Raw genomic sequence first — 27,927 nt, 5'->3', positions numbered from 1 at the left:
AAATTTATAAGTTTTTTTTTTTTTAATTGTAAGGATCACACTGCATGAGATTGGGAGGATAGAAGTTGACAAATAGCATTACTATTAAGTTGTATGCATCCTTTAGGAATGCGTATCTCATTTTTCAACGATGTTTTTATGGAGGTGAAAATCTACAAGCATACTAATCTCCTCGCTTTTTATATATAATTCTTTTTTTTTCTTTTTCAACTATTTATGCTACTATACTACTATTAGTAGTAAGAGTAATGTTAGAAATTATATTTTTATCCCACAACTATTTTACAATATTGATGTTGTAGTTCCAACTAACTCTTTGATCAGTCATTGTTTAAAAATAAAATCCGAATACAACTCATATGACAACCCATTACGGCATACCTCTAATATTTGCATTTCATACATTCTTTAAATCTACTTTCATTGTATGCTTAATAAAAACAAGAGAATTGAAAAACATCTTTTTCTTATAAAAAAAAAAAAAACGTTTTGTAGCATCGCTTCTCTCTTTTAAATCATTACAGAAGCTTTGGAAAAAAAAATAATGGAAAACTTCATTTATTGTCCTGATTTTTCATCATTTTTGCAGTCATACTCTTAAACTTTAAAAAGTGTAAATTTAGTGTATCCATATTTTATTTTTTTTCCAAAAACAAAAAAAAAAAAAAAAAAACATTTTTTCCTTCTTCCATCTCCGACTAAGACCTCACCGCCTTCTTGTGAGTGCTGCTCGAAGAGGAGGTATGGCCTCCATCCTCCTCCCCTCTCCCCCATCATCTCTTTGGTCTCTTTCCTTGTTGCTCTTTTTCTCTTTGGTTTTTTCTTTCCTCCCAAATAAGCTATATCATCTCATCCTCCACCACTGTCATGTCGGCCTCCTCTTCCACAACGACATTTTTTATCACCGTCCCACTCCCTCATGGTAGCTTGCATGCAGAATAGAGTGGATTTTAAATCAAGATTTTAGAAAGCCCAATCTATCAACCTTCTCAGTTCCGACCACCGATATGCCTCATCATCGTCTTCCCCGGCCTCTCTGCTCCCATCGCCTCATTCAGCACCAACATCTGGCCTCCACGTGCTCACGTGTGGCATCCACTATCCATCCCGTTGCCACCTTCTGTTGATACCGTTGTTTTGGGATGTTTTGTTGTTACTCTTATGTATTTTGTTGTTTTTCTTGTTAGTTGTTGTGGGTTTTAGTCTCCTTGTGCCTATGTGGGTTGATCTTGTTGTGGACACTATTGCCATTGGAGATCGGTCTACTTCTTCAATAGATTCTGTTCGAAAACCGTCAGTACTTATCATTCATCGACATCCACTTGGTTGTCATTTCAGTTGCTTGCTAATAGGTGTTCAGAAGGGGTTTAGTGATTTTTTGAAGTTTGTGCCCCTTGACTTTGCTTTATTTATCGCCTTTTGCAGTCTTTCATAGAGGACCAAGTCATTTTTGAACAATCTTGTACTATTTGGTTGTATTTTTAGCATTGTATTTTTTATTTTTGGGTTTGTTGGTGAAGAGTACACCCATATTTCAGTATTTTAATCCTTGTAAGCCTTTTCCAATTTGCTTAAAAAATAATAATAATAATAATATTTAAAGCAAGTTATGATCTCATTTCCCAAAAAAAAAATCTACCTAATAGCTCATAGTGACTAAATCTTTATCTCCAATTTTCTACTTCATATATAACTCTTTTTATCTTTTAATGACTTCTCTTCTTTTTTTTTCTATTTTTTTCTTTTTTTAATTTGTTTCTCACAATTATGACTCTCATACTTTATCAATCTTTCATCTTACTTGATCTTTACTTTTTCCACACTTTTATCTCTTTAACAAAACTTATATATTCGATGCACCATTAATATTCCAAGTTCCAATTTCTATTGTTCTAAGTTTTATTTTATTAAACCATTCTTCATAAAGTCATGTATTTATTTGATATGTAAGTTAGTTATAAACATGCCTTGTAGAAAATATGAATATGGTTTTTTTTTTTAAAAAAAAAAAGGCTTTTGACAAATTTGTTCTTTGTAAATTATAACATCAAGTTCAACTGAAAAATTAATAACTGGACAGTCAATTATTTTAACAGAGTTAGAAGACCAAGTTAAAATAATAAAACAAAATGATACTGACAATCAACTTTATATTATCTATTGAAAATTATATAATTACAAAACTTGAATACAAAAATTTGCTTAATATATTAAGGCTTAAATGTTGGAACTTCATGTGAAGGAGCATGTAATGCCTTATATAATGTTCTATCAATAACACTCCTATAAGGATCCTCCTTCCGCTTCTTAAGCAAGAAAGCAGTACTGCTTTCAACCTCAGATTTTACCTGCAAGTACAATTCCTTTGCAACCACTTTGTCCTTCAGGATCTCTTCCCTTCCCTTTGTTTCTATGGGCTTCCCAAACAGATAGTAGAAGCGCCCAGGTATCTTGGGCAAAAGTCCTGGCATAAAGAGCCGTTGGCTGCCAACCTCCCCACTTGACTCATCCCTGTAAATCCAAGCATTCTTCTGTCAATACAAGTTCAATCCAATTTCCTAGCATCTCTAGCTTTTGGAATTGAGTTCTGCTATTCAATTGACTGTTTAATTTATTTATTTTTAAGTACTGATCCAATGGCTGATCTTCATTGTCACATCATCACATCATCAAGTTATGTGGTAGTCATATAACATGTATACTAAATAGGATTATTATTCACAAAGTAATTACCTCACTCTTACTGCATTGCGATTAGTGTCTCTGATCCAATCATTAACCACGGGGATTTTCATTAGGTCGTTGTAATCAAGGACCAACTGCCACGTGTGAACAACAGCACAAACCCAAAGCAAGTAGAATGTTAATAGCAAAATCAAGCTCAACAAAAGAACAATGAAAACAAGGGCATTTTTTGAAGTTGGTTTTTTTAAATGAATCATTAAGGAATTTTGGCTTTCAGAATTAACAATATTTTTCCTACTTTCTTCCCCTGGAGTTATGGTAGTATGGTGTGGTTTCTTCAAGTGACAGGTTGAAACTAATTTGCATTTGAATAATTTTCCAAGAGAAATGCTACACTTCAAATTATCCATGAAAACAGCATTAAATCAACATTATCTATCTAAATTTATAAGTAAAAAAGAAGGAACAAAAAAGATAAAAATGGATAATAAAAAAGCTATAGTAAAACATAAGATGCAAAACAAAATTAATATTTCACCATCAAAGATTCAAAGGCTCTTATACTAAAATCGTAGGAGTTTTTAGTAAGAACAAAAACACAAGCTTACGTCTGCTATATCATCTTCTCCAACAACTCCAAATGGTACTATTGTGGCCCCAAACCGTGCTGCCATTCTCACAAATTCCTGCTGATCAGGCCAAAATAACTTGTATTCTTCTCCCTGACAATATAGAAAGCACCATAAGTTTGGAACAACAAAATTCAGACAGATACAAAACAATCTTAGTAAAAACCAGGAGTAAGTGCACTGTGGACCTCTAGTCGCCTCCATTTTCACCGATTTAAATGTTCGGGCCCATGCATGGTTTAAGCCTAGTTCTCATGACCATTCCAGAATCGGTCCATTACTTATGAATTACTTTGACCCTTATGGGGTAAAAGACGTGTATATGCAAAAATGCAAATAGCTACATAAACTTGCATTTTCTGTACGAATAATTTCTTGTAGCTTTATAATAATTTTAGATTTAGTGATGATCAGCACAGATTGTTTAATTATCTCCCCAACTTTTGTTTGATGAACTCAGTTCATGCAGTAATTCCCCAATCTCATCATATCAGTTCCACTTCTTAAGCTACCCAGAATCCAATTGAAAGCGAAAAGCAGAACCATGGTGACAACAGAGTGTACATAAGGAGGTTACTACGAAATTATAAAGTAACTAATGGAATAAATACCAGTGCCATCCACCTTGCATATCAGCATCTAGAAGTAACTAAACAGACATAGCCACAACCAATGCCACTAAGTCTGTTCGTTATTGGAGGTAGGTAAGTTTCTATTGTTGTAACCGTGCAGGTATACTCATTTGAAAAGAAAATGATGATCAAGCAGATTTTAATGCATGAAATTTGATCGTTAAAATGTAAGATATTTTAGTTGCAGGGAAAAAGTAGGTGAAATGAACACAAGGAACTTGACACACCTTGTAATGCAAAGCCTCACGTGCACCACCAGGATAAAGAAGCACATATGATTTTGTTGAAAGCAATTTGAAAAAATTGCTTCCTGTGACAGGTAGTGCACCAAACACTTTAACCCAATCACCAAAAAAAAATTCTGAAGATGCACTCTCGAATGTCCTCAAAAATAACGATGGATGCGCTAAACCACGAACCATAATATTCTTCTCAATCAAAAATCGCTCCACAAGTGATGAGAGTTCAAGACCCATTAACATATGATAACCAACTAATAACACAGGACCTTCATTTGGAACCCCAGCAAGACCTTCCACTATCTTTCCGTCTTCCAAAGTTGAGAACATTGCAGAACCAGAGGCAGAACGAACGAACCTGCCATTTATGCAAGTGTAATATCAAACTTCAACCTCACATGGCCAAAGATATATGATTGGATGCAACATAAAAAGGCCAATTCAGGCTGGGGATCAACCAAAGCTCAAACAAGAGAAGGACTGGGAGAACCAAGCTGCAGACTGGCCAATTAGGGGTTTAGACCAAGATTCTTATTGTTGGGTCAAAACATGGATTCGCCGGCAAAAAACTGTAGGAGATTTCTCTTGTTCATTAAGATTTTCTAATGAATGTGTGAGATCATATCATCATATTGAAGCAAATTGTTCACAATTATTTTAAAAAATAAAAAACATGAGCATGGGGTAGTGACATACAAGATGGACTGAATACAAATAAACAGATGCCAGATCTTGCATGTGCTACTTTTGCTCTTCAAATGTTAGTTTCCATTTTAGCAGGATAAATCAACCAAGATGAGGAACAAGAGATTCAAAAGCACTTGTTCTATCTCTAAAACCTAAAACTCTTTTATTAAATCTTATGTTAGATTTAAGACCATGAGACCTATTTCTGAGGACAAAAATTGGCTTCAAACTAGTTTGTAGCCGATTCCTACAAACCAATCTAATAAAGTGACATGTGTTCTTAAAGCATGATAATAATAATGGTAGAGCAAAAAAAAACAATTAGGTGTTGAGGAAGGTGGGGTGGGTGAAGGCTCATTGCTGCATAAGTTCTAGCATGAGTGCGTTATTACTCATAATTAATTGACCAAAATTGAACATCAGTTACGTATATGAATCATCATCCCAGCCTCCAACACCTATGATTTTGCATATTTTATCTGTCCTTCAACTAGCATTTTCCGGTTTCTCTAAAACTAAACCGTCTTCAATCACATTCTTTTATATCTGCCATAAGACCAATGAGAACAAGCTGATTATGCAATAAATTCTTTTCACATAACACTTAGAAGAGAAGGATTAATCTTATAATATATAATAGTCTACATGAGGTGGATAGAATGATCCTAACCTTGAAATAACTGCTTTGGACAGGAAGGAAAATCTTTTTCCTTTGTGTGTGAGAATTATCAAAACTTAATACATGAGCATACGGGAGTCTAGTTTCCATGGTTTCCATATGGAAGTCTATTATAAAAACTCTCTCTGGCACATAATAAAAGAACCCAAAAGCCAAAAGATTTCACTCACTAGTGCCACCCAACCGGTGTAAAAAAATTAATTTCCAAAGGATTTTCGATCTCACTTAAGTCTCTCAATGCCAAACTCAGTACTTAGACAAGAGGCCATTGTTACTAATGGTATCAAAAGTGCACACACTTTAAAGGAATAACTACAAAATAGAACTTTAAAAAACTTTTATGGGACTAGTAAAGAACAAAGGTGCTGTTGCATAAATGAGAAAAAGTATCACTAGGACTTACTTTAGACATATTGATAACACATAGGCCAGGTATGATATTAATAGAATGGACTAAGCAAAAAAACATGTTTGGGAAGTACTATTTCATCTGACAATTTTTTGCTGCCTTTTGACTTTTGATTGTCAACATGTTCATGATTTTTATAGCCACAACAATCTATACGATCTAGAGGTGAAAATGCAGGTGAACAATAACAGCCCGCATCTGCTATCCGCATACCCTTTTTATAATATATATATATAATTAAATTCACTAAAACAACGTCGTTTTTGTGTTACCTCATATAAGGATAGCTGTTTTCCAATAATTTTTCCCCTTACCAACTATAAATAAATGATGCAAGAAGCTAAATGATTTATGAGATAGAAATTTCATGGCAAAATGATTAGCAAGTGTGATCTGAATAATATTGTTCCACTAAAGATAATGCTTTTTTTTTCTTTTTTTTGGTATTTATTAGAAGCAGAAATTACAATTTTAAGGCCCAAAACGCTCATTACCACATACGCAAATTGCGGATAATAACCGCAATAACCACATGAATGCGGATATGGTTGCGTATTACTAATAACCACATCTGCATGTTCACCCCTAAATTACGAACGTAGTAAAGGAGAAGAAAAATGTGGATTTTACATATAGTTAGAAAGTTATGGGCTATAATGTCAATAAATATCTTATAGGTCAGTTCCTAAGTTCAAGAAAGTTAGACATCAAAACTTGCAACATGTTTTTTCAGATTAATCCTTTAAAACTAGAGAACCCATCTTGAAAAAGAATTTTATGGGGACCAAAATTCAAAAACATAACATCCACATTTTGGCAAAGGGGATGTTGGGGAATATGCTAATTAGTAGCAGAATTTTGAGGTGTAAAATGATATCAAGGAATCATTAGGACATCGGGTGGCCATATGCCATCCTGTGTTATACCTAGCTGCACCACAGCATAGTCTTAACTCTCACTAATTGATATCATATAACAGTTTTACCTATCATGGTGCAATGTGCTTGTAAGTCACCCTTGAACAGGATCATATTCCCAGTAGCCTCACCCTAAGCTCAATCTTAAGATTTAACGCTCAAATATGCATCAAAGGCTTAATTGGCTTGCATGCACACAAATTTCGTGTCAAGGAGAGCAGGGAAAAAAATGTTGCTCCAACATATTACCCAATTACTTGATCACAGACATATTTGAGTTCTGTTGTGCTGGGAGGGAGAAAATCGGAGATAAAATTATGCCTCCTTGAACGACGGTATTTGCAAGTACCCTTAATAACTGTCATCAAACAAATTCCATCTTCCTGCAAAAGAATAAGAAAATTAAATGCATAAGCATTCCAAAAGGTACAAAATGAAGGCAAAAATGTTTGAGTGGCCTAATATTAAGCATAATAGGCCAAGACCAATTCAATCATAAAGTTGTTTATCATTATGAAGCACATAATTAATTTACAATCTACATACATTTAAAAGACCGCATAAAGTGTTAGTATGTGCTTGATATACACCATCAACCCACTTCCTAATAGCTAAAGGTTTTGAGACTGATAGTTTTTGATGCAGCAAGGCGTAGTAGAAAGCTGAATCTACAATCACAATAACTCACAACTCTTCCACAAATCCAAGAAAAATTAAGGAATTGCAGGAAAACTAAAGAAATATCACTCCCTGAGTGTTTCTTATTGAGAAAACTGAAAAATACATGAACTTTGTTGGCTAGGCCATCCTTATTGAGCTTAAATATAAGTAGGGTCGCATCCCTAAAAAGAAAAATTATAAAACCCTTATCGCAAGTTCGATCGATTGAAAAGAAAAAAATCGCATTCTTGATCGAACGAACTACAATCCAATAATCAATCAAAGCTCTCGGGAATTTGTATTGGCATACCTCATCACTTTGATCAATCGAACTAGCGATTGAACTTCCTAAAACAGATTTTTATATTTCCATTGACGAACAGTTTTCATCTAGTAAACGTTAGAATTGCAAGATTTTCATGAAAAATATTTTGTAACCCATTGAATAAGCTTTCTAACGCCACCAAGATTGCCTTCATTCGATGTTGGAATCACAAGATATGGCCCTTTTACTAAGACTGGCCTGCTTGTAAACTAGTCTACATCATTCTCCCTGGGTTGGAGAGATTTCATACTCGAATTCAAATCCTCTTTGCCTCAATCTTTTGCATGTCCAATCAACCCCTTCCATCTCGTCCTTCTCAATAGCAAACAAACAGAAAGATAAACAACTTGCAACTAACCACAACACAACTCTGAATAGTAGATCTACAGTTCTTCGCACCGATTTGAGATAACTTAATCTTTACACGCCCTTTATTTATTTTCTTCAACTTGCCCTCCATAAAAATTTCCCAAAAATGATCAAATACTTCTTGATCACAGAAAATCAAATTTTCCTCAAACATGCCGAAGCCAAGATCAAGATTTTGATTAGGAAAACATGACAAAATTTTCAACCCCAAGAAAATCAACATAATTAATTTTCTCAAGACTCAACCAAGATACTTCACTCTTTGGACTTTCATCAAATAGATGATGTGTATCCCAATTTTTGTCAACTTCTTGATCATATGGCAAAGAACTTACCTCCACAAGATATTCATCATTGACATCAGTAGCATAGATTAGTAGAGAATTCCAATCCACTGAACTTTGAAAAGGATCTTCTAATACCTCTTCATGTTGGAACTCTTCATCAACGCTATCCATGTCATCCTCCACGAAACACAAATTAGGTTGACGACGACAACCGTTCCCAACAGCCACAGTGGCAAATTGATCAGCCAATGCATCAAATTGATCGTCAAACTGTTCAAATCGATCCACAAATCGCTCCTCCATTCACAGCAAGCGTTTTGTCAGTTGCTCATCACATGTTGTCTCATCGAGTTCATACACGTTACCAATAGTTGCATGTCCTCCTCCATGCGCACCTCTGCGTGCCATGGTAGGAAAGGAACTTGAGCTCTGATACCAACTAATACAGCACACATAGGCTCTGATACCAACTAATGCAGCGTGGCGTAGTGGAAAGTTGGATCTACAAGCACAATAACTCATTACTCTTCCACAAATCCAAGAAAAATCGTGAAATTGTCGGAAAACTGAAGACAAATCACTCCTTCAATGTTTATTATTGGGAAAACTGAAAAATACACCAATTCTGGCGGCTAGGCCGTCCTTATTGAGCTTAAATAGAAGTAGGGTTGCATCCTTGAATAGAAATTACAAACTAGCCCTTATCGCAAGTTCGATCAATCAAAAAAAAACATTGCATTCTTGATCGAACGAACTACAATCGAGTTATTGATTGAAGCCCTCGAGAATTTGCACTGGCAAACCTCATCACTTCGATCGATCAACCGACCTACGATCCAACTAGCGATCAAACTTCCAGAAACAGATTTTTGTATTTCTACTGACGAACAGTTTTGACCTTGTAATCGTTGAAATTGCATCATTTTCAGGAAATACAAATTTGTAGCCCTTTAAATAAGCTGTCCAACGCCACCAAAATTGCTTTCATCTGATGTTGAAATCACAAGATATGGTAATTTTACTAAGACTTGTCTGCTTATAAACTGGTCTGCACTAGTTTTCCAACATAAAGTACACAACCATTGAGGTTTTGGGACTGCTGGTTTTCCAACATATGGTGTCATAGGTATCACGTTTGATGGTAGTCATACTGACAACTAATAGCAATGGTACATCTTTTTGTTGGCCTATTCTTCAAGGTTATGCAGTGTGCTCAATCATTAAATTTATCAGGTTTTGCTCTGAATTTGGTCCCATAAGCAAAAGTGGAACAAGACTGAAACAAAATTATATAATGGACAGAATATCCAATGACATTCAAATATTTTGGAATTGCTCAAAATTTATAAATAATCCTTAATCTAGAGAAATGTTTTCCTCAAATGCATCAATTGATCAATAGAATTTTCTCCAAAATACTTTGGTTATATAAATATAATAAAGTGGTCTTGAGTTCATAAATAGATTGAACCATATTCAATAAATTTTGAAGCGTATCCAGCAATTCTGTGCGGGAAACCATTACTTAAGCAGACAAACTGAACCCAGTAGAGTTGGAAATGAAAGTTAGTTGACTTGGGATTGAACGTGGTTGTTTAGGTGATCACATCAATGCAAATGAAGTAAATAACTTACCAATATGACTGGGTATTAAAAAGGCCAATATTCATGGAAAATCTTGATGTCATCAGAAGCTTTACTGACTTGAAAGTAATGATGAGAGCTAACAAAGACATAAGCAGCAGCACCATGACAGTATATACAACAGATGTACATATTCTCACCTACCAATAAAAGGGTATGCCCATTGTCCTTGAAGTGACGAACAACACAATTTTGTAATGATTTCTTAAGTCGTTGGGCTTCATCTCCACTAGGAAGCATGTTATCCTTGCCACTAAAATGCAATATATCAACAACCTTAAGAATACATTATGATTTACCCATTTGAAAGTAAGTTATATGCCACATCTCATACAAGTAAAAAGCTAGATAGTAATTAGTTAAAATCTAAAGAGAGGAGAAACCTAGACAGGACAAGCACTTCAGCTTTAACAGCATGGAGACGGGAATTAGCATAAGCAGCAGATGATTTAAGCAGCTTCAGCTTCCAAAGAAGTGTGTCCTTTGGTATAATATCAGCAAGATCCTGACAACAAAATGGAGGAAAGTAATATCCACATTGACATCTGAGCATAGTACTAACAACACAAATATTTTTTTTGATAATTAACTAACAACACATAAATATTAATTGGACTCCTTAACAAGAAAAAAACAATGATTCTAAGAAAAAGTGAAACACCCCACCTCCGCATCCCCCTCCCTCCCCCGCATCCATATAATTTTTATTATAAATATGGTTTGGATATTGGCTCATAAAACATCTTAAAAAGTTCATAATTTGTTAATCTAAAGTTGTCTTGTTTCAATCAATCAATTAAGACCACACCTCATGAAACGGAGGTCACTAGTTCTTTGAATTTTCCCTTCTCCCTCCCCTCGTTTTCAATTATTCTATATCCTAAATAAAATCATGAAACTTACATTTTCCTAAACCTCATCATCTATATCACCTACTAGGTGTTGGCTCACTCATACTTATTCTTATTACTTTTCAAAGCTAGCAGGTGGTCCCTTGAGTTGAGGTTTATGATAAGGTATTGCCCAAGTGATTGCTGAAAAACAAATATTTTGGAGATACTCCATGTAGTATGGTTAACTCTCGATGAATAGTAATTAATTTGGAGCTTTGTTTAGTAGCTTGTTATGTTAGTTGTTTGTTCTGATGGAAGATTGTATTTGGAGTTCACTGCTTAAATGTGTTGGACCTATATTCTGCTAATAAGGGAATATATCTGGAAAGGATTTAAATATTTATAATAAATCGTATTTGACATTTATGGCTTATTTACAAATGGATATGTATGCTTTTAATAGCCTGAGGTTCTTGCTAAGGTTTATTTATAGAGCCTTTGATTCATATCTTAAAAGAATTTAACAGCATAAGTCGTATATTACATTGATTTATGTTAATACAATATTTAGAAAAGTTAGTAAAAGGATAATGATCTCCATTTGTTAAAATTTTTGTAGTCTTTTGTTTTCTCTTCTCAAGACAACAACATTAACAGACAATCCAAATACAAAACACTCATAAAAACACAAAAACATTTTTCACATTTATTTCACATCAAAACACTTTTTCAAACTAAAAACAAAAAACACCCCCCCAAAACACGTTAACAAACAAAGCCATGATGTTTTAGCATGCATTACACCCATTTGGGTTTTGAGACATGACAAAAAGGGATGAGGAATCACCTTTAGACTAAACAAAACAAAATTCACCACCCACCATCTTTTTGCAAAAGTAAGCTGGTGTGTTTATTAGCAATGCTAAAATCTACAATGTAGGAGATCAAAACTAGAACAGATTTATTGATGCGAGTGGGAGACATCGGATCAAAATGAATGTATCACATCACAATCTTTTAAAATTGTGGATACTTATTAATTAGGAATCAGTGGCTTGGTAAGATTGTTTCCCCAGTAAATGGTGATTTGTCAAGTGTGAACATAGTAAAAGGTTTTTTTTATTAAATTACAATTTTTACAACAGGAAAAATAAATTAGTACAGAAAATACAATATTTTTGTGGCCATAAGTCAGCAAATCATCACAGAAACTTCCATACATTCTTCTAAAAAGAAAAAATAAACTTCCATACGTGGCAACAAAAGGGACCACAACTAAACCAAAACAGAAAAATAGTAATAAAATATGCAAAACTAGTGAATATGATGAAAACTTTAAGCAGAAGAAAAGAAAATAACCTATTAAACGCAAAAGCAAGATTAATGCAAGCATTCCTTACAGAAAGGTATGGGAGCAATGCAGTGAGGCCGCGAGACAACTGTTCAAATCTTTGTCCAGGTGGAAGCCTGCTTTCGATATTGACTGTCACCATCTTCATTGGATCACCTGAATTGTCATGAAAATAGAAAAAGGTATATCATTGATTTTTTTCTCTTGATATCACAAATCGAAAGAAATTTGGGACTGCAAGAAGTTGCAACTTGTTAGAAATAAATTAAATTATTAAATTTACCATTTCTTATTAGCTTAAGCTTTTGGAATAACTTGTAATTTAACATATGAATCTTTGGAAAAATATAAAAACAAATATTTATTAGAGCGTACTTCAACAAAATAAAATTTATTAAAAAAACATGACATTTACTGTAGTAGACAACCTAGGTCAATAATAACCAGGTTGTAGAAGCTTGCACAAAAGCAACAAGTGGAGAAACAAAGGTTGCAGATCCGAACTGTATGTCAAACATAGACATGACATTATCATATAGATTATGGTGTAAGAAGTTCCCCAATAAATTAAAGTGTAGCCCATATGCCGCATGTATTTAGTATGGTTTTATTAATCACAAATTAAGTTAGCCTGCCTATAAATAAAGAGTATGTGTATTCCATCAATATGGACAAAAAGGCATACGTTATAAGATACCTCTCTCTCCAAAATTTTCAGGATTTATGTAGCTAGGATTATTTTCTTTTTTCTTTTTTTCTTTTTTCAAATCAAAAGCAAGCTTGAACAAATATGTTCAACCCCCTTTGTGTCGGACGGGTCAGCCGGCGGCAACTCATTTCAGCTGGTTTCGGAGATTGCTGCTGCGTTTCAGCCGGTTCAGGTGAGTTTTCTGTTTATTTCGGCCAGTTCAGATCCTTTTTTAAGTATTTTTCGGCCGATTCATGCATATTTCAGCCAGTTTCTGTTGATTTCAGAACTTTCTGGGTTGTTTTGCTTCGGTTTGGGTTGCTTCTATTACGGTTTGGGCTGTTTCTTGTGATTTTGTGACTTATTTCAGCACTGTCAGTGGGTGTCGCTTGTTGGTGTGGTTTTTGGCCTATTTCAGCACTGGTTGTGGGCTTTTGCTTGTTGCTGTGGTTCTTCGGCCTCTTACAGCACTGTCTATGGGTCTTTAAGCAAGTTGTTGTGGTTATTTGCTGCTTGTAGTGTTCTAGTTTGAGTTTCTTGGGTTAACTGTTGTTGTTGGTTTATTGTTGGACTTTGGCTTATGTCCATCATTTGTTTAATTCTTTTTCTGACTTTCTCACTCACTTTTCTATTTCTAGTTAGGTGTTTTTCTTGTATACTTCCAGTGAACCAAGGGGCGCCTTACGCTTTTCTAATAAAATTGATCTCTTACCTATCAAAAAAAAACTGTTGTTGTTGGTACACTTGATTGCTTAGCCAGACATTATGGCCACTAAATCAGATTTGATTACTTCAGCTTCTCTGGTTAATGCTCCAATGACATCTGTGAAACTCAATGGAAAAAATTATGTTTATTGGGCGCGATTTGTGAAGGTATTCCTGAGAGGTAAAGGCACATATCATCACTTGACATTGGGAAAACCTTCGAACTCTAGTTCCACTAGCCTTTGGAGACAAGATTGACACCACACTGAGGTTGATTGTCATTTCATTCGAGACAAGATACTCAATGGAGATATATTGACACCGTTCGTGAAATCAGGAGACTAGTTTGTTGACATGTTTACAAAATCTTTGTGTCGTAATCGGTTAAGAGTTTATTTATTCCAAGCTGGGTTTATATGATATATATGTTTCAACTTGAGGGGGAGTGTTAGAAGAGTTGTTGGGATTTTGTTATGTGGGTATTTTGGTTGGCTTGGTATATTTTTCAACATATATAATAAAATGTGTGAGGTAGGCAATGTAGGTTGAAACAAGCCTCCTCTTTCTCTCCATATTTTCTAATGCAAACCAATTTATAGGATTCATTTAGGATAATCATGGCATTAGCAATTCATTTTTATCTAGAACTACATAAAATGAATGTGAAAACAGCTTTTCTGAATGGGAATCTTAAAGAGGAGGTTTATATGACACAACCTGAAGGTTTTGGTAATAACAATAAAAAAGCTTGCCAATTAAGAAAATCTATTTATGGGTTAAAACTAGCCTCCCACCAGTTGTATATTAAATTTCACAAGGTTATTTCCTCATAGGAGTCATATGGTTTTACTAAGAACCTTGTTGATCAGTGTATATACTTAAGGTCAATGGAAGGTAAAATTATTTTTCTATTCCTATAATTAGATAATATTTTGTATGCAAGTAGTGATTTAGGTTTTTTACATACAGTTCCTTTCACAAAACTTTAAAATAAAGGATTTGGGTGAAGCCTCTTATGTTGTTGGCATAGAGATTCACAAAGGCAAAAAACAAAGAATTTTAAGGCTGTTTTAGAAGGCCAACATTGAAAAAGTTTTGGAAAGATTCAGAGTGAAGGACTATACAACTTGAGTAGCACCTAAAATGCCTTTGAACAAGAGTAGATGAAAAATATTCCTTATCCATCTACAGTAGGCAGCCTAATGTATGCACAGGTTTGTACTAGACCTAACATTAGACTAGTAGTAGAAATGTAGGACTACTAGATTGATACCAAAGTAACCCTAGTTTGGAACATTGGAGAGTTGCAAAGAAGTTGCGCTTGACCTTCAAGCATATTGACCATTTAGAGGTGGTTGCTTATTGAAATTCAAATCCAGATAGCAAAAAGTATATTTCATGATATATTTATCTTCTTGCTGGCGAGACTATGTCTTGAAGATGCAGTAATCAGACTATAGTTACTACGCCTACCATGAAACTTGAAAGCATAATTTATTTAATGGTATCAATCCACAACACAAGCATTATGGTTGAGAAAATTTTGTTGAAGGTCTCAAATTGTCGATTCTATAGCGAGACCTATCAATATCTTTTGTGATAACTCTATTGCAATTTTGATCATGTTGTTTATTGTAATACAAGGAAGAGAAGACTCATTATATGATGGTTTTAACGCCATGATTCACATATAGTATTCCTTACGTGAGTGGGAGCATTCCATGAATAAGTTGGACTAATAAAGTTATGGTCATATTGAAGTACCTAACACCATAAAGTAATCATGTGTCAAGTGGGCTAAGTGGGAGAATGTGAGAAAGTTCCCCAATAGATTAAGGTGTGGCCCATTTGCCACATGTATTTAGATATGGTTTGATTAAATTAAGGGTATTTGGTAAATTGTTCCAAATAAGGAAATTATTTATGAAATTTTAATTGGAATCAAATTCTTATTCCCTAATGGGAGGAATAAAGAATGTAAAATTCTAATTGAGGGTCCCTAGCCTATCCTATAAATAAAAAGCATATGTATTCCATCAATATGAGCAAAAAGGCAAAAGTTAGAAGATACCTTTCTCTAGCTAAAATTTTCAGGATTTCAGATAGGGTTTTTTTTTTTTTTGGTATCAAATCAAAAGCAAGCTTGAACAAATATGACTGGAGGTATGTCTAAAATTTTCCCACTATGTATTATATTTTATGTTCTAAAATATGGCTGCAAATTCACTAGCTAAATGAGAAATTGCTACCCATTCAATGGATTAGGGAAGTAAGGATCAAACATGATTTTTTAGTTGACTTATAGACCAGTTTCAAGATTCCATTCAGAGTTAAGAATGCAGAGACAGATTAAGACAATTAAGTTTTCTAGATCATGATAGCAGGAAGATGAAAAAGAATTGATATCTCATCAAGCATCTATGCTGACGATAGCAGCACTAAGTCAAATCATAGACCATAGAAACAGATTATTAGTCTGTGATATTCAATTGAAGGCACAGAAATCTGTTAAATAGCAATGATGATCCAATTTTTCCACATATTGAAGTATGCGACAATTAGACTTGAAGGCAAGAGATCAGGTACCCATGATTGTGCTAAGAAGATAGGGAACTGCACTATGTAGTCCATCAGGCATAGCCTCCAAGATAGGGAACAGCGGTTGCAGCTGAGACCTACCAAATGATGTTGCTAAAATGAAATGCTAAAAGGTCAGACTTTCTCAGGGGATCACAATTGATCATCAACTGGAAACATACCATGATTATTATGTTTGAAAAACTGAACCACATATCAGGAATCTAACCTGGGTTGCACAATATAAGAACTAGGTCAATGGTAGGATTACGAGAAGCAACCGCAAGTGCTAGGCATCCTCCAAAGGAATCGCCCGCCAAATAAATCGGCTTATTTGGAGATGAAGCATGCTCAAGCCTGACAGTTTCTTCAACAAGTTTCACCAGTCCTTCGCATAATTAAATTTGAATGAACTATAAATTTTGATACATTATGAATCAAAGGATAATACAAATCCACCGACAAGCACAACACATTCTTCATGGAGAAACTATTAATCATCATAAAAGAAATTTCTGAGATGATCTACTAAAGCATAGTACTATCAAAAATCTACAATAGAAAATAATGGATTTACTAGGGAGATGCAACTCTAATTTGGTTTGGCAATAAGGAGCCCGCAGGCAAGGGAAGAAATATTACTTATCAAAAAAAGGGAAGAAGTATCTAATAAACTAGCCCTTTATGCTTGAGGAAGTTAATTTAATACAAACATGTGCAGAGGGCATGAATAGTCCCTAAATTATTTTCCTTTTCTAGTTACTACTCACGCCGTCTCAAAATAGATGATGTTCTTTCCTTTCTGGGTTGTCTAAAAATATTTCTAGTTTTCATGACTTTCTTATCTTTTTTCCTTTTCTGGTTAGATGTTTCTCTTGTATACTCTTTGTGTACTTAGGTGACCCCTTTTGCGTTTTTAATGAATTCCTTTTACTTATCAAAAATAAATATTTAAAAACAAAAGTATAAACTTATCCTACTTAAATTTCCTATGCACCTCAACTTTATCCATAAAACAACCAAGATCTTTGCCCAAAATTATGTCACATCTAATTTAAAGTAAAGGATATTTTAGGAAGATCAGTACATTTTTATCTTTTTATCAATAATAATGTCAGTTTAAACCACATCATCTACTTTGAGACCAAGGGAGTATCACTTATACATAAGACCAAACAACTTTACCAGAATATTTATCAACAAATTTCACAATCTATAACAGACAAGTTCTACTCAATCATAATTTTTGCTAAAATTTCTATAGTTGATGCAAGGAATACAACAAAAAGGTTTTAATAGCACAAAAAAAAAAAAAAAACAACAAAAAAAACAACAAAAAAAACTGAATATAAAAATTAAATAAAATGGGACAATTACAAATAACGGGTGCAAGCAATAAATGAATAATGATGTCCTACATTTTCATTTAAAAATATATTTTGAACAAATTGAACGTAATGAATTATAGTTGTCTACCAAAGTTGGTTACAATTACATATGATGATCAATTGGCTACAAGACCTATGGACTTAATCAATCATTTCAATGATTTAATAATGCAATTTGAAATTCTAGGTATGACCAAATACCTTTGAAAATGCCAACTAACTAATCTACCAGACCTAGAGAGACAGTAAATAGGTCCTATTTGAATTATATTACCAAATAAAAACTGTGTACATAGCACTTCAATATACATTCTCAAGTGATAATCAATCAATATAAAGATATATGAAATTTATAAGATCAATATATCACATGTGATTCATAAACACAATAACATGTGAAAAATTATCATAAGATTAATATATTATCAATATGCTTGAGCTAATGATAATCAAGAGAAATGATTGTTGTACAACTCTTGATACAACTCTTGTACAATTCTAACTTTTTTTTTTCAAACTAACCATTAGATCTATTTTCCTTCATGTGAGTCATACATATTCAATGGTTGATTTTAAAAAAAGTTGTTGGAATTGTACAAAAATTGTAAACGTATCATATCTCTAACCAATTACATCCAGATTCATACAATGAGCGTCACACATGGCACGAGAAAAAATTGTGGAAAATCCAACTAGGAAAAACCACTGGACCTATTCCAACGCAATAGGATATTACTACTTGTAAGAAACAAGTACAAGACTTACAAAAATTGCTTGACAAACTTATTGACGGACTCACTTTGTTTGCTGATATCCACGCATCGAATACATGACAAGCTCTACACACCACTCCCTAGTGCTCCACTTTAAACCTTAGTCTGCCACACTTCACATGTTTAAACAAAAAATGATCTCAACAAGTGTGTGATTTCTACATCACCATCTAGAAGAGTTTTCTCTAGTGTTTCATAATAATGGCGGCTAAAAACTATCAATGACTTGGATGAGTCTTTTTCTCTCTAAAGCTCACTCTCTTAGGCTTTTCTAGCCTCTTTTGGTCAGCCCTCACAGTTTTGAGGATATAACATATTTGTAGGCACAAAAAACCTTAATCTCAAAACTTTGTCCGTACAAACACCTAAATTTATAAAACACGTCTTCTAGATCTAACAGGGGAATGCCTATCTCATACACTTCAAACAAAACAAAGTTGAAAGTTGTTTGGTTTGAATGAGCTTCGAACGTACTCATAATGAAACCAATCTAACATCTGTTTGGTTTGAATGCACCTCAAAGACAACAATCTGTGTAATCATTTTAACCTCGTTTTCTAATGGGTTATAGAACGTTACTCTCAGGTTGAGCTTTCATATACTCAAGTTTGAAAGGAATACCAAACACATTTCGAATGAAACTCTCTATTTTTCATCTTGAGTGCACCATTTGAACAACATTTATATGGTTCAAACGCCAGTGAACAGTTTTGTAAAAAATTAAGTTTTTTTCTTTTTCAGAATTAAACCGTTCATCATTTTCTCACAACTACTTAACCCTAGGTAATAAGTAGTCAATTCCAACTTCTTAAGGGTCAAGTTCTAAGTAACTCACTGTCATAATTGTATGAGATCGATTCATAGCTCACGATAGTATCTTCATGAATATGTGCAAAAAATCTTCAATAATGAACAACAGAACTCACTAGACCTAAACATGACTCATACATGTGTTGTTGTCTATTGAATTTGCAAATACAACTATGGACCTAACACTACTGAACTTCATAAAAAACTTGAAAAGTCAATTTCCATATAAATAAACAAATATGGTTGATTTCAAGTTACATCTGGTGTAACTTTTGGTTAATGTTATCCCATTTTAATAAATTGTTCAAAATTTTAATATTTTACGTTTTGAAAATACACGAAATGAAATGAATTTATGACTTTAATTATAAATAACATCCAATTGATATAAAATTTGGCATACACCACAACCACTGAGAGAATGTGTGATCTACAAAATATTGATATAGTATAAAATTATTAAGTAACAACTTTTGTTACTCAATAATTTTATATTAGATCAATACTTTGTAGATCACTGGTTCTCTCAATGCCTATCGTGTGTGCCAAATTTCATATCAATTGGATGTTATTTATTATTCAATTCATATATATATATATATATAAGGATAAATAAAATTAATACCTTCAAATGGTGTTCGATCATGAACAGGAATATGCAAACACCGAACTTCAAAAGCTCTGCATTGAAAAGCGTATTAGGAATTGTTGCTAATAACTAGTCCAAAAATCACACAACTAAAACACAAATTATATTATCCTAATCAGGAGAAGAAACTCTTAGGAAAGATAACTTTCCACAATGATCACTGAAAACAACACACAGTGGACATACAACATGGAAAAAAAAAAAAAAAAGGACAGCATTGTAACACAAGCATACGAATTTCCCTTTTGTTTTTATTTTAATATAAGTAATACTATTTAATAGACTACTATACGATTACCATACAACTTGATGATGTGACAATAAAAATTAATCTTTAAATTAGCTCTTGGGTTTTTTTTTTTATTTAACAAGTATTGATCTAAATATTGATTTCCATTATCACATCATCAAGTTGTATGGCAATCGTATAATAGCCTACTAAATAGCATTACTTTTTTGATACATAATATAAATATAAGGTTGGGACCTTTTCTTGGTAGACCATGCAACTATCACCTTGCCAACACAACTTTGGTATTCATAGACATACAAGGCATGAACTCAAACTGTAAGGATATAATATAAGTTCCCATTTAGTGGCATAAGCACAATGAAAGCCATAAAATCCATTTTACAATAGAAGAGTAAAAAATTAAATTATACTTGGGAACCTGACCCTAGAAGATTGACCTTTTTCTTTTTTGGGCTTGGTAATTTAACTCTGAGAAATGTTTGGTTTCCATATTTTGTCCATCTCTTGTCCATCTCCGTGCAAGAGATGTTCAAATCCACCATTGAATCTGTGAACACAGAAAGTTGTTATACATCCATCTCTTTTGCAAATCCACCATTGAATTTGTGAACACAAATTCAATGGTGGATTTGCAAAAGAGATGGATGTATAACAACTTTCTTTAACTCATGCATACTTGGACTAGAATTCGCGAACTATCAGCACCACCCCATTACTTAATAAGTAGTGGAAATGACATTGGGCCAATTTAACTCTTGCATACCTGGACTAGATTCCTCCACATTCAAACGAGTCCAATCTCGTTCGAACACCACACCATTGATTCTAAATTTTAAACTTTTGACTTGGAAATGTTCTCCCGTTTTTTATCAAATGCCTATGAGCCTCACTGTGCTCAATCTATTCCATCAAACTACATATTTTATTTATTTACTCTGAATTTCCATTTTCTTTTAGCATTCATTTTTCCCAGGTGTTACACTTTGTATGGTCTCAAACAGGCTCCTCGGGCTCAGTTTGAGAAGTTCTCTTATGTGATTGGCTCGCTTGGTTTTCGTTCTAGTGATCATGATTCTGCCTTGTTTGCCATTCCACATGTGCTAAACGCACTCTTCTCCTCCTTTATGTTGATGACATGATTCGGACTAGAGATGACATAGATGGGATTGCACAATTGAAATTAGAGTTGCAACACCAATTTGAAATGAAGGATTTGGGACCCTTGTGGTATTTTCTTGGCATTGAGGTAGCGTTTTCTCCCAAAGGCTATCTCCTTTCTCAATCCAAATATGCAACAAATGTCAACGAGAGAGCTCGTCTCAATGACTCTTGAACTATTGAGACTCCTCTGGAACTCAATGTTCAGTATACTTCTTCATATGGGCTTCCATTGGTGGATCCAACTCTTTACCGCACCCTTGTTGGCAGTTTGGTTTATCTCACCATTACTCAACCCGATACTCCCTATTTGTTCACATTCTTAATCAGTTTGTCTCCTCCCCCACTACTATCCATTGGGCTGCTGTTCTACGCATCTTATGTTATCTTCAGGGCACTCTACATCAGAGTCTATTGCTTTCTTCTACATCAGCTTTTGAACTTCACGCTTACTCTGACGCTAATTGGCTTGGAGATCCTACAGACCGCAAGTCCACTGTGGATTTCTATGTTTTTCTAGGTGACTCTCTCATTTCCTGGAAAAGCAAGAAGCAAAATGTCGTCGTTCGCTCTTCTGTTAAGGCTGAGTATTGTGCCATGGCCTCTACTATTGCTGAGATAGTTTGGATATGTTGCTTGCTGACATGGGTGTCTCTCTATCTGACCCCAGTCCTATGTATTGTGATAACAAGAGTGTTATTCAGATTGCTCACAATTAACTCTTTCATGAACGCACTAAAAATATTGAGATTGATTGTCATCTTACGCATCATCACGTTTAGCATGGCACCATCTCTCTCCCCTTCGTCACCTCTACTTTGCAGTTGGCGGATTTCTTCACAAAGTCCCACACCACTCAGCACTTCCAGTTTCTTGTAGGCAAACTCTTGATGCTTTTTACTGCCCCATCGTGAGTTTGAGGGAGAATGTTAGAGAATACATGTATATACTAAAGGTATTTTAGTGTTTGTATTGTATTTAGGGTTACTACATTCTTTTGTGTTTTGATTTGCTCCTCTGTACAGCATGTTATGACAAAACGAAAAACAGAGCAACAGCTGTCTAGTTGCTCCAAATTCTCTCTTTGTTTTTTTGGTTCTTTGATTGTCTTGAGTTTGTGCAAAACTATCAGATATAATATAAGTTCCCACATTCCGTAGCATTAGCACAACAGAAGCCATAAAGGCCAATTTAAGGTAGAAGCGTCAAAAATTAAATTATACTTGGGAGCCTGACTCTAGAAGATTGACATTTTTATTTATTTTTTGGCTTGGTAATTTAACTCATGCATGCTTGGACTAGAATTCACGAACTCTCTCCGCCACCCCCTTACTTAATAAGCGGAGGAAATGGCATTTGGGCTACAGACCATTGGCGTAAGATTGACAACTATTGTACTAGTTCAATTTCTTTTTTTTTTATAGCATACAGAAAGAATGTAATCGGCACAAAATGGGAACAATCTTAAGAGACATAACACTGGCTAAGAGACAGGGTTCAGCTGTCTATCATGCCTGACAGCAAACAAGTCTATTCCTCTCCATTCAATCTTTAGTTTGAATCTCCTACGGTTTAACTGTCACAAGAAAATGGTTGGAGCTTTCTTTCAAGACCATGGAAGATGATAACAAATGGATGGTTGTAAATTACAAACTCTCCATGGGTAAAAAAAAAACATTGAGAAAGATTTCTCTTCCATTCCCCAAGGGAAATGGGTGGAGATTCAATAGCTAAACCTTTCAAAAATGAACCGCTACTGTAAACAACCCCCATAAGCTAGAAAATGGGATCAGGTTATTTGAAAATAGAATAGGATCATCATTTCAGAAAAGACCAATAAATTTACAAGGAGTCAACCCAAACAACCATAGAAGCATTCACATTTACCATAGACATAGGGTTAATATGACTTACTTCCCAAGAGCTTTATGGTGCAAAACAAGTCCCAACCCAGTACCATCCATCCCTGCATGCATCAATACCAAAAAACTGTTAGCTTCCATCAATGTAAAATTTCAAAAATTGACACCAATATCTCAAATAAGATTTAACCCACCAAATAAATCATTAAACATCAAGGAACAGAATCATTTATTGAAAACCAAGAAACATGTTCAAAATCAAAAACCATCTTTGAATTAATCAGCCACGGCGAGGCATCCATTACCGGGCAAAAACAGAAGAACCGGAGAATCCTTCAAAGGACATCCGCAAGAAACAGGGCAGAACCATCGCGGTGGCCCCCCATCAGGCTTGACAATGCCCTTGGCCATATCAAAGTAATCTCTCACGGTCTCAGTTCCATACCCATCATCCCACAACGGTTCCAAAGTTTCCAAAACATTATCTTCTACTCTCTTCTTCTCCTCAACTTTAGTCCTCAACCTCCCATTTCCTTGACCAATTAAAGTCCCAGTTCTCTCTCTCTCCCTACCCACAGAAGCTCCATTCACCACAACTGAATCTGAGGACAACACCGGCGAATCAGCACCACCTAAACTCCTCACTTGCAGTCGACCCAGATACTTATTCTCCGAGTTTGACGCAAAAAAGGACGACACCCGGAAACCAATAACCGATGCCATGGCCTCTACAACCAATGGCAGCACAATTAGACCCTGTTTCAAGATTCACCAGCTGAAAAAGCTCAGCTCTTTTCAAGAACAATCACTTCAGCAAAGCTTGAATAAACTACAAGTTTCTGGTTAACCGAAACACTCTCACCCACCCCCCTAGTACTGTCCAACAGGAAAATATTTGGAAACTATGTAAGCAACATTACATGTGCATAACATTCATGGGCAATAAATAAGAAAGTAAATATGAATGATAGTAAATGAAAAAATGCAGAATAGTTCTAGAAGAGTTGGGTTTTGGAATTTAGCTAGGCAGTGAATTACTAACATGTGGGTCAGCGTATTTCTCAGAAGAGACAGAGAGAGGTGTCTTCTTGTCCATTTCTGCTTTCTCTGGTCGAGCATTGGCCACATACGTGACATGGCTACTTGGCCAATGCAGTTTTGAACTCACCGTCGGGTTTGGAGCTCAAAAGATAAAAGGAGAGATCTTTAAACAGCTTCTCCAATATTTTTTTCCTTCCCTTAAATATAGAAAAATTCTATAATAAAAAAAGAAAAAATTTTAAAAAAAATAAATAAATAAAAGAAAGCCACTGTGAGTTGAGTGTTCTTAGCCGCCTAAACTAATGCTAGACTGCCTGACTACCCACTTAAACGAGTGAATCTTTTGTAAACTCTCTCATGTGTGCATAAATTGCGCGTAATTTTAAATAAATAATTAGTTAATTACTGTAAATGGAATCTCAAAATGTAAGGCCTGCATTTGTAGTGTATTGCGAGGCTAAAGATCTCCAATAATTTGTTATTATTGCATGCGAGGATCTATTTGTAATGTGTGTATACATACGTGCCTCAAAATAATTTCTCATTTTTTTTCTTTGTTTTTATCCCTCTCTCTCAAGATACCTATTTCCTCGCTTCAACGTTTATCATTTTTCGATGCGTATTTCTTGGCTTCATACCTTTTCTGACCTGTATACTGTACACAAAGACGGTGCACAATACAAAAAGAGGGAGAGAGAAGTGGGTGGAAATTTCCAAACAAGACCGCGGAACATTGGTAAACATCCAATTGACTGCGACGGTATCATTGGCTCTTTATGGGTTTGGAAAGTTGGAAGAGTTGCTACGAGAAGCCAACTCAACTTGAAGTGACGCGGCAGGCAATAAAGGAGGGGCCGTGTTACCTATTTCTCCACGATTCAGTGACAGTGAATGAATATGCATGGGACAGCTCGCCCATTGAACCAACCCCCACAACTCACGAATGTGAAGGGTCGTTCAGATTCGGTGCATACGTCAATCAAATTCAAAAAAAGCAGTGGAAAGATGGATTCGGTGAATGAATCATGATTGACATTTTGACACCTCGTATCACCCTTTAACCAGTAAACTCCAAACGGCACACATTCGGAATTTTTTTTTTTTTTTTTTTAAGATGACCAAAACAATTCACACAGAAAGTATAAAACAATCTCTCTCGGATCAAATTACAATGTTCTCAATTTATTTGATCGAATTTAAAAAAAAAATTAGATAAGTGGTTGTAAAATATCACTTATGAAACTTACCTGACTGGATTAAGTGGTAAGACAGTCCAATTTTTATTTGGTCAGGTGGGTCTCATAAGTGGTATCTAACAATGACCTGAAATAATTTGAGAAAATCATGATCCCATCTGTCCTGGCAAGTGGGTGAATTGCGTTTGAATTGCTATCAATTTAAATGGGAAAATTGCTGAATTCATGCATCCCATTCTTGTAATAATGGCATCAAACCAAATATTAATGAATGATGCCAACCAAATATTGTGTAGTCTATTATCACCCTTTTTATTGGGAGTGTTTCTTTTGTTTTATTTGATTGGCTATGAATTTAGACAGAATTGATGGGAAAAAATCAATCTTTTAATTAAGAATTCGTTACATATGCATATGATAATCTTTCCCATAATAATATGTCAGCCTTTACTTGAATACACAATAATAAGATTAATAATTTATTAAACACTGTTAATTTTTTTTTTCTTTTAACAATAACTGATTTAAGGCTGGATTTCTGAAATTTTGAATCAAATTGTGAATTCATGACAGTATTTTGCTAACATTAGACATCCGAATAAAAAAAATCACAGAATTTTGCTTAGTTAGTTAGTTAGGAGGTATGTTCCTACCTAGTTGGTTTTTTCTGGAGTGTACTTTTTGAAGTATTTGGATTTTAGTTCGAAAAAAAAAAAAATATATATATATATATATATAATAAAAAAAAAAATGTAAAGTAACGAAATTGAGCTAAAAAAATATATGACAAAGTTAGACCACAACTTAAAGACAAAAAGATCATGGGTTTAGGTGGGTATGGGATCTTAATGGAAGTTTGACTACCACTTCAAGACAAAAAGATAGTGGTTGGGTTTAGGATCTCGATGTTCCTTTGTTAATTTTTTTTTTTTTTTTTTTTTTTTTTTGTAAGTATCCTTTGTTAATATTTGTTATCAAATGCTTGGGGAAAAAAAATTAAAAAATTAAGGGTCATATTATTTTAATTATATATGTTAAATCATTTTTTGTCTCAAAAGTTTAAGTTGATAAGAAGAGGTAAATTTAATCACGTAATCAATACTTTAACATTCTCCCTTACGTGTGGGTTGAGACTTTCTTTTAATGGGTGAGACACAACACGTGTAATATTTAATTGAAATGGGAGGTAAATGACGGAGTTAATGTTCGAACTTATGACCTTTGACTCTGATACCATGTTAAATCACTTGTCCCAAAAGCTTAAGCTGATAAGAAGAGAAATTTAATCAAATAATCAATACTTTAACAATATGAAAATCGTATAACTGTCTATAAATATTACAGTTTTTTTTTTCATTTTTTTTAAAATAAAATTAAGCTTTTGTCTTAAAACATAGGAAAAGTATCGTTAGATTAGAAAGTCACTATTTAATTTCAATTCTTCATCGTTATATTTATGCAAAAGAAAAATGAAAATACAACCAAACCTTGAATTTGTAATGATGTGAATATTAGTGTAGCCTATTACCATCTTTTGATTAAGAATTTTCATTAAATACGCAATTGATATTCTCTACTTAAGAATATTGTGAACCACTATTTGAATATACATTAAGATAGGGAAGAGGAAAGTTGAGTGAAATTATGAAATAAGATATTGATTTCTTATATAACATATTCTTATTTTGAGGAGCAAGCGAAACAAAGAGTTTTGATCTGAATACTACTCGATGAGCTCGTGTCTTGAATAGGGGCCGAGTCTACTTTTGAAACTCACTAAGCTTTACCGTAATTTGGGCATTCCAAATTTTTTAAAAGTGTATTGGCATTTCAATTTTTTTTTTTTAATAAAGTAGACATTTTTTATTGAATCGAAAAGCCCGGGAAAGGACAATATCAAAAGGTTCAAAAGCCCATATCATAAGCTAAATAAATCTGATTTGTAAGGCATTTCAATATTTTTATGATTATTATTAAGAAATGGCCGTGCATAGATATAAAAAAAAAAATAATAATAATAATAATAATAATATATGTGGGAGTTAAATAAATAATTTGTAAGGCATGAGTCACGACATATTGCCTGCCGACATAGAAAACTGAAAAAGCGAATCCCACTAACATGACATTTGTTTGTTGACTGGCCGGTAGTGGATGCAAAGAGTTGGGTTTCAACTGCATCAACGTCACGTGCCCCAAACGTCACCAAAAAATCTACAAGAGTGGACTGGGGGCGGCGGATATATAAAGCAGGCCACCTTTCAATTTCCACGTCACAACTTGCAAAGTTGCAAGTAATTATCGTTAGTTTGTGAGATATTTATAAAATATTAGTATGATATAAAGTATTATTCCCAGGGGTGGACCTATTCAAGGGTGGGGGCCCCTGGTCCCCCAAGCTCCATCTCTGTATATATAATTTTACCCTTAATTTTTTTTTTTTTTTTTTTAGTTTTGCCGCCCCCTAAATTTTATTTTATT

General features: G+C 34.2%; 1 protein-coding gene across 2 annotated transcripts; it reads right to left on the bottom strand.

The window, feature by feature from the left end:
• Window positions 1–2,133: 2,133 nt before the first annotated feature.
• On the bottom strand, window positions 2,134–24,381 carry LOC133851171 (phytyl ester synthase 1, chloroplastic). Of its 2 annotated transcripts, XM_062287487.1 has the most exons (14): window positions 24,252–24,381; window positions 23,515–24,085; window positions 23,262–23,313; window positions 19,913–19,968; window positions 16,546–16,704; window positions 16,326–16,430; window positions 12,396–12,502; window positions 10,546–10,667; window positions 10,307–10,415; window positions 7,127–7,260; window positions 4,174–4,543; window positions 3,294–3,407; window positions 2,734–2,819; window positions 2,134–2,511 (listed from the first exon to the last, which is right to left on the bottom strand). In XM_062287487.1, the coding sequence occupies exons 2-14, from the start codon at window positions 23,930–23,932 to the stop codon at window positions 2,211–2,213; spliced, it is 2,133 nt and encodes a 710-aa protein (XP_062143471.1). In that variant the 5' UTR covers window positions 23,933–24,085; window positions 24,252–24,381; the 3' UTR covers window positions 2,134–2,210. The 2 variants fall into 2 exon arrangements, with proteins under 2 accessions (XP_062143471.1, XP_062143472.1); XM_062287488.1 differs by lacking the exon at window positions 23,515–24,085 and having other exon boundaries at window positions 24,252–24,367.
• Between the last annotated feature and the right edge of the window lie 3,546 nt (window positions 24,382–27,927).

Source organism: Alnus glutinosa, chromosome 12 (assembly GCF_958979055.1).
Source record: "Alnus glutinosa chromosome 12, dhAlnGlut1.1, whole genome shotgun sequence".
Classification (NCBI taxonomy): Eukaryota; Viridiplantae; Streptophyta; class Magnoliopsida; order Fagales; family Betulaceae; genus Alnus; species Alnus glutinosa.
This window is presented reverse-complemented; position numbering and strand designations above follow the sequence as displayed.

Excerpts from the sequence above, each read along its gene's own strand:
- LOC133851171 (XM_062287487.1), bottom strand. The coding sequence starts at position 23,932 with ATGGCATCGGTTATTGGTTTCCGGGTGTCGTCCTTTTTTGCGTCAAAC. Across the intron at positions 23,314-23,514 it reads GGTTCTTCTGTTTTTGCCCG|GGATGGATGGTACTGGGTTG; the intron begins GTAATGGATGCC and ends TGATGCATGCAG. Across the intron at positions 19,969-23,261 it reads CACCATAAAGCTCTTGGGAA|AGCTTTTGAAGTTCGGTGTT; the intron begins GTAAGTCATATT and ends TTTTCAATGCAG.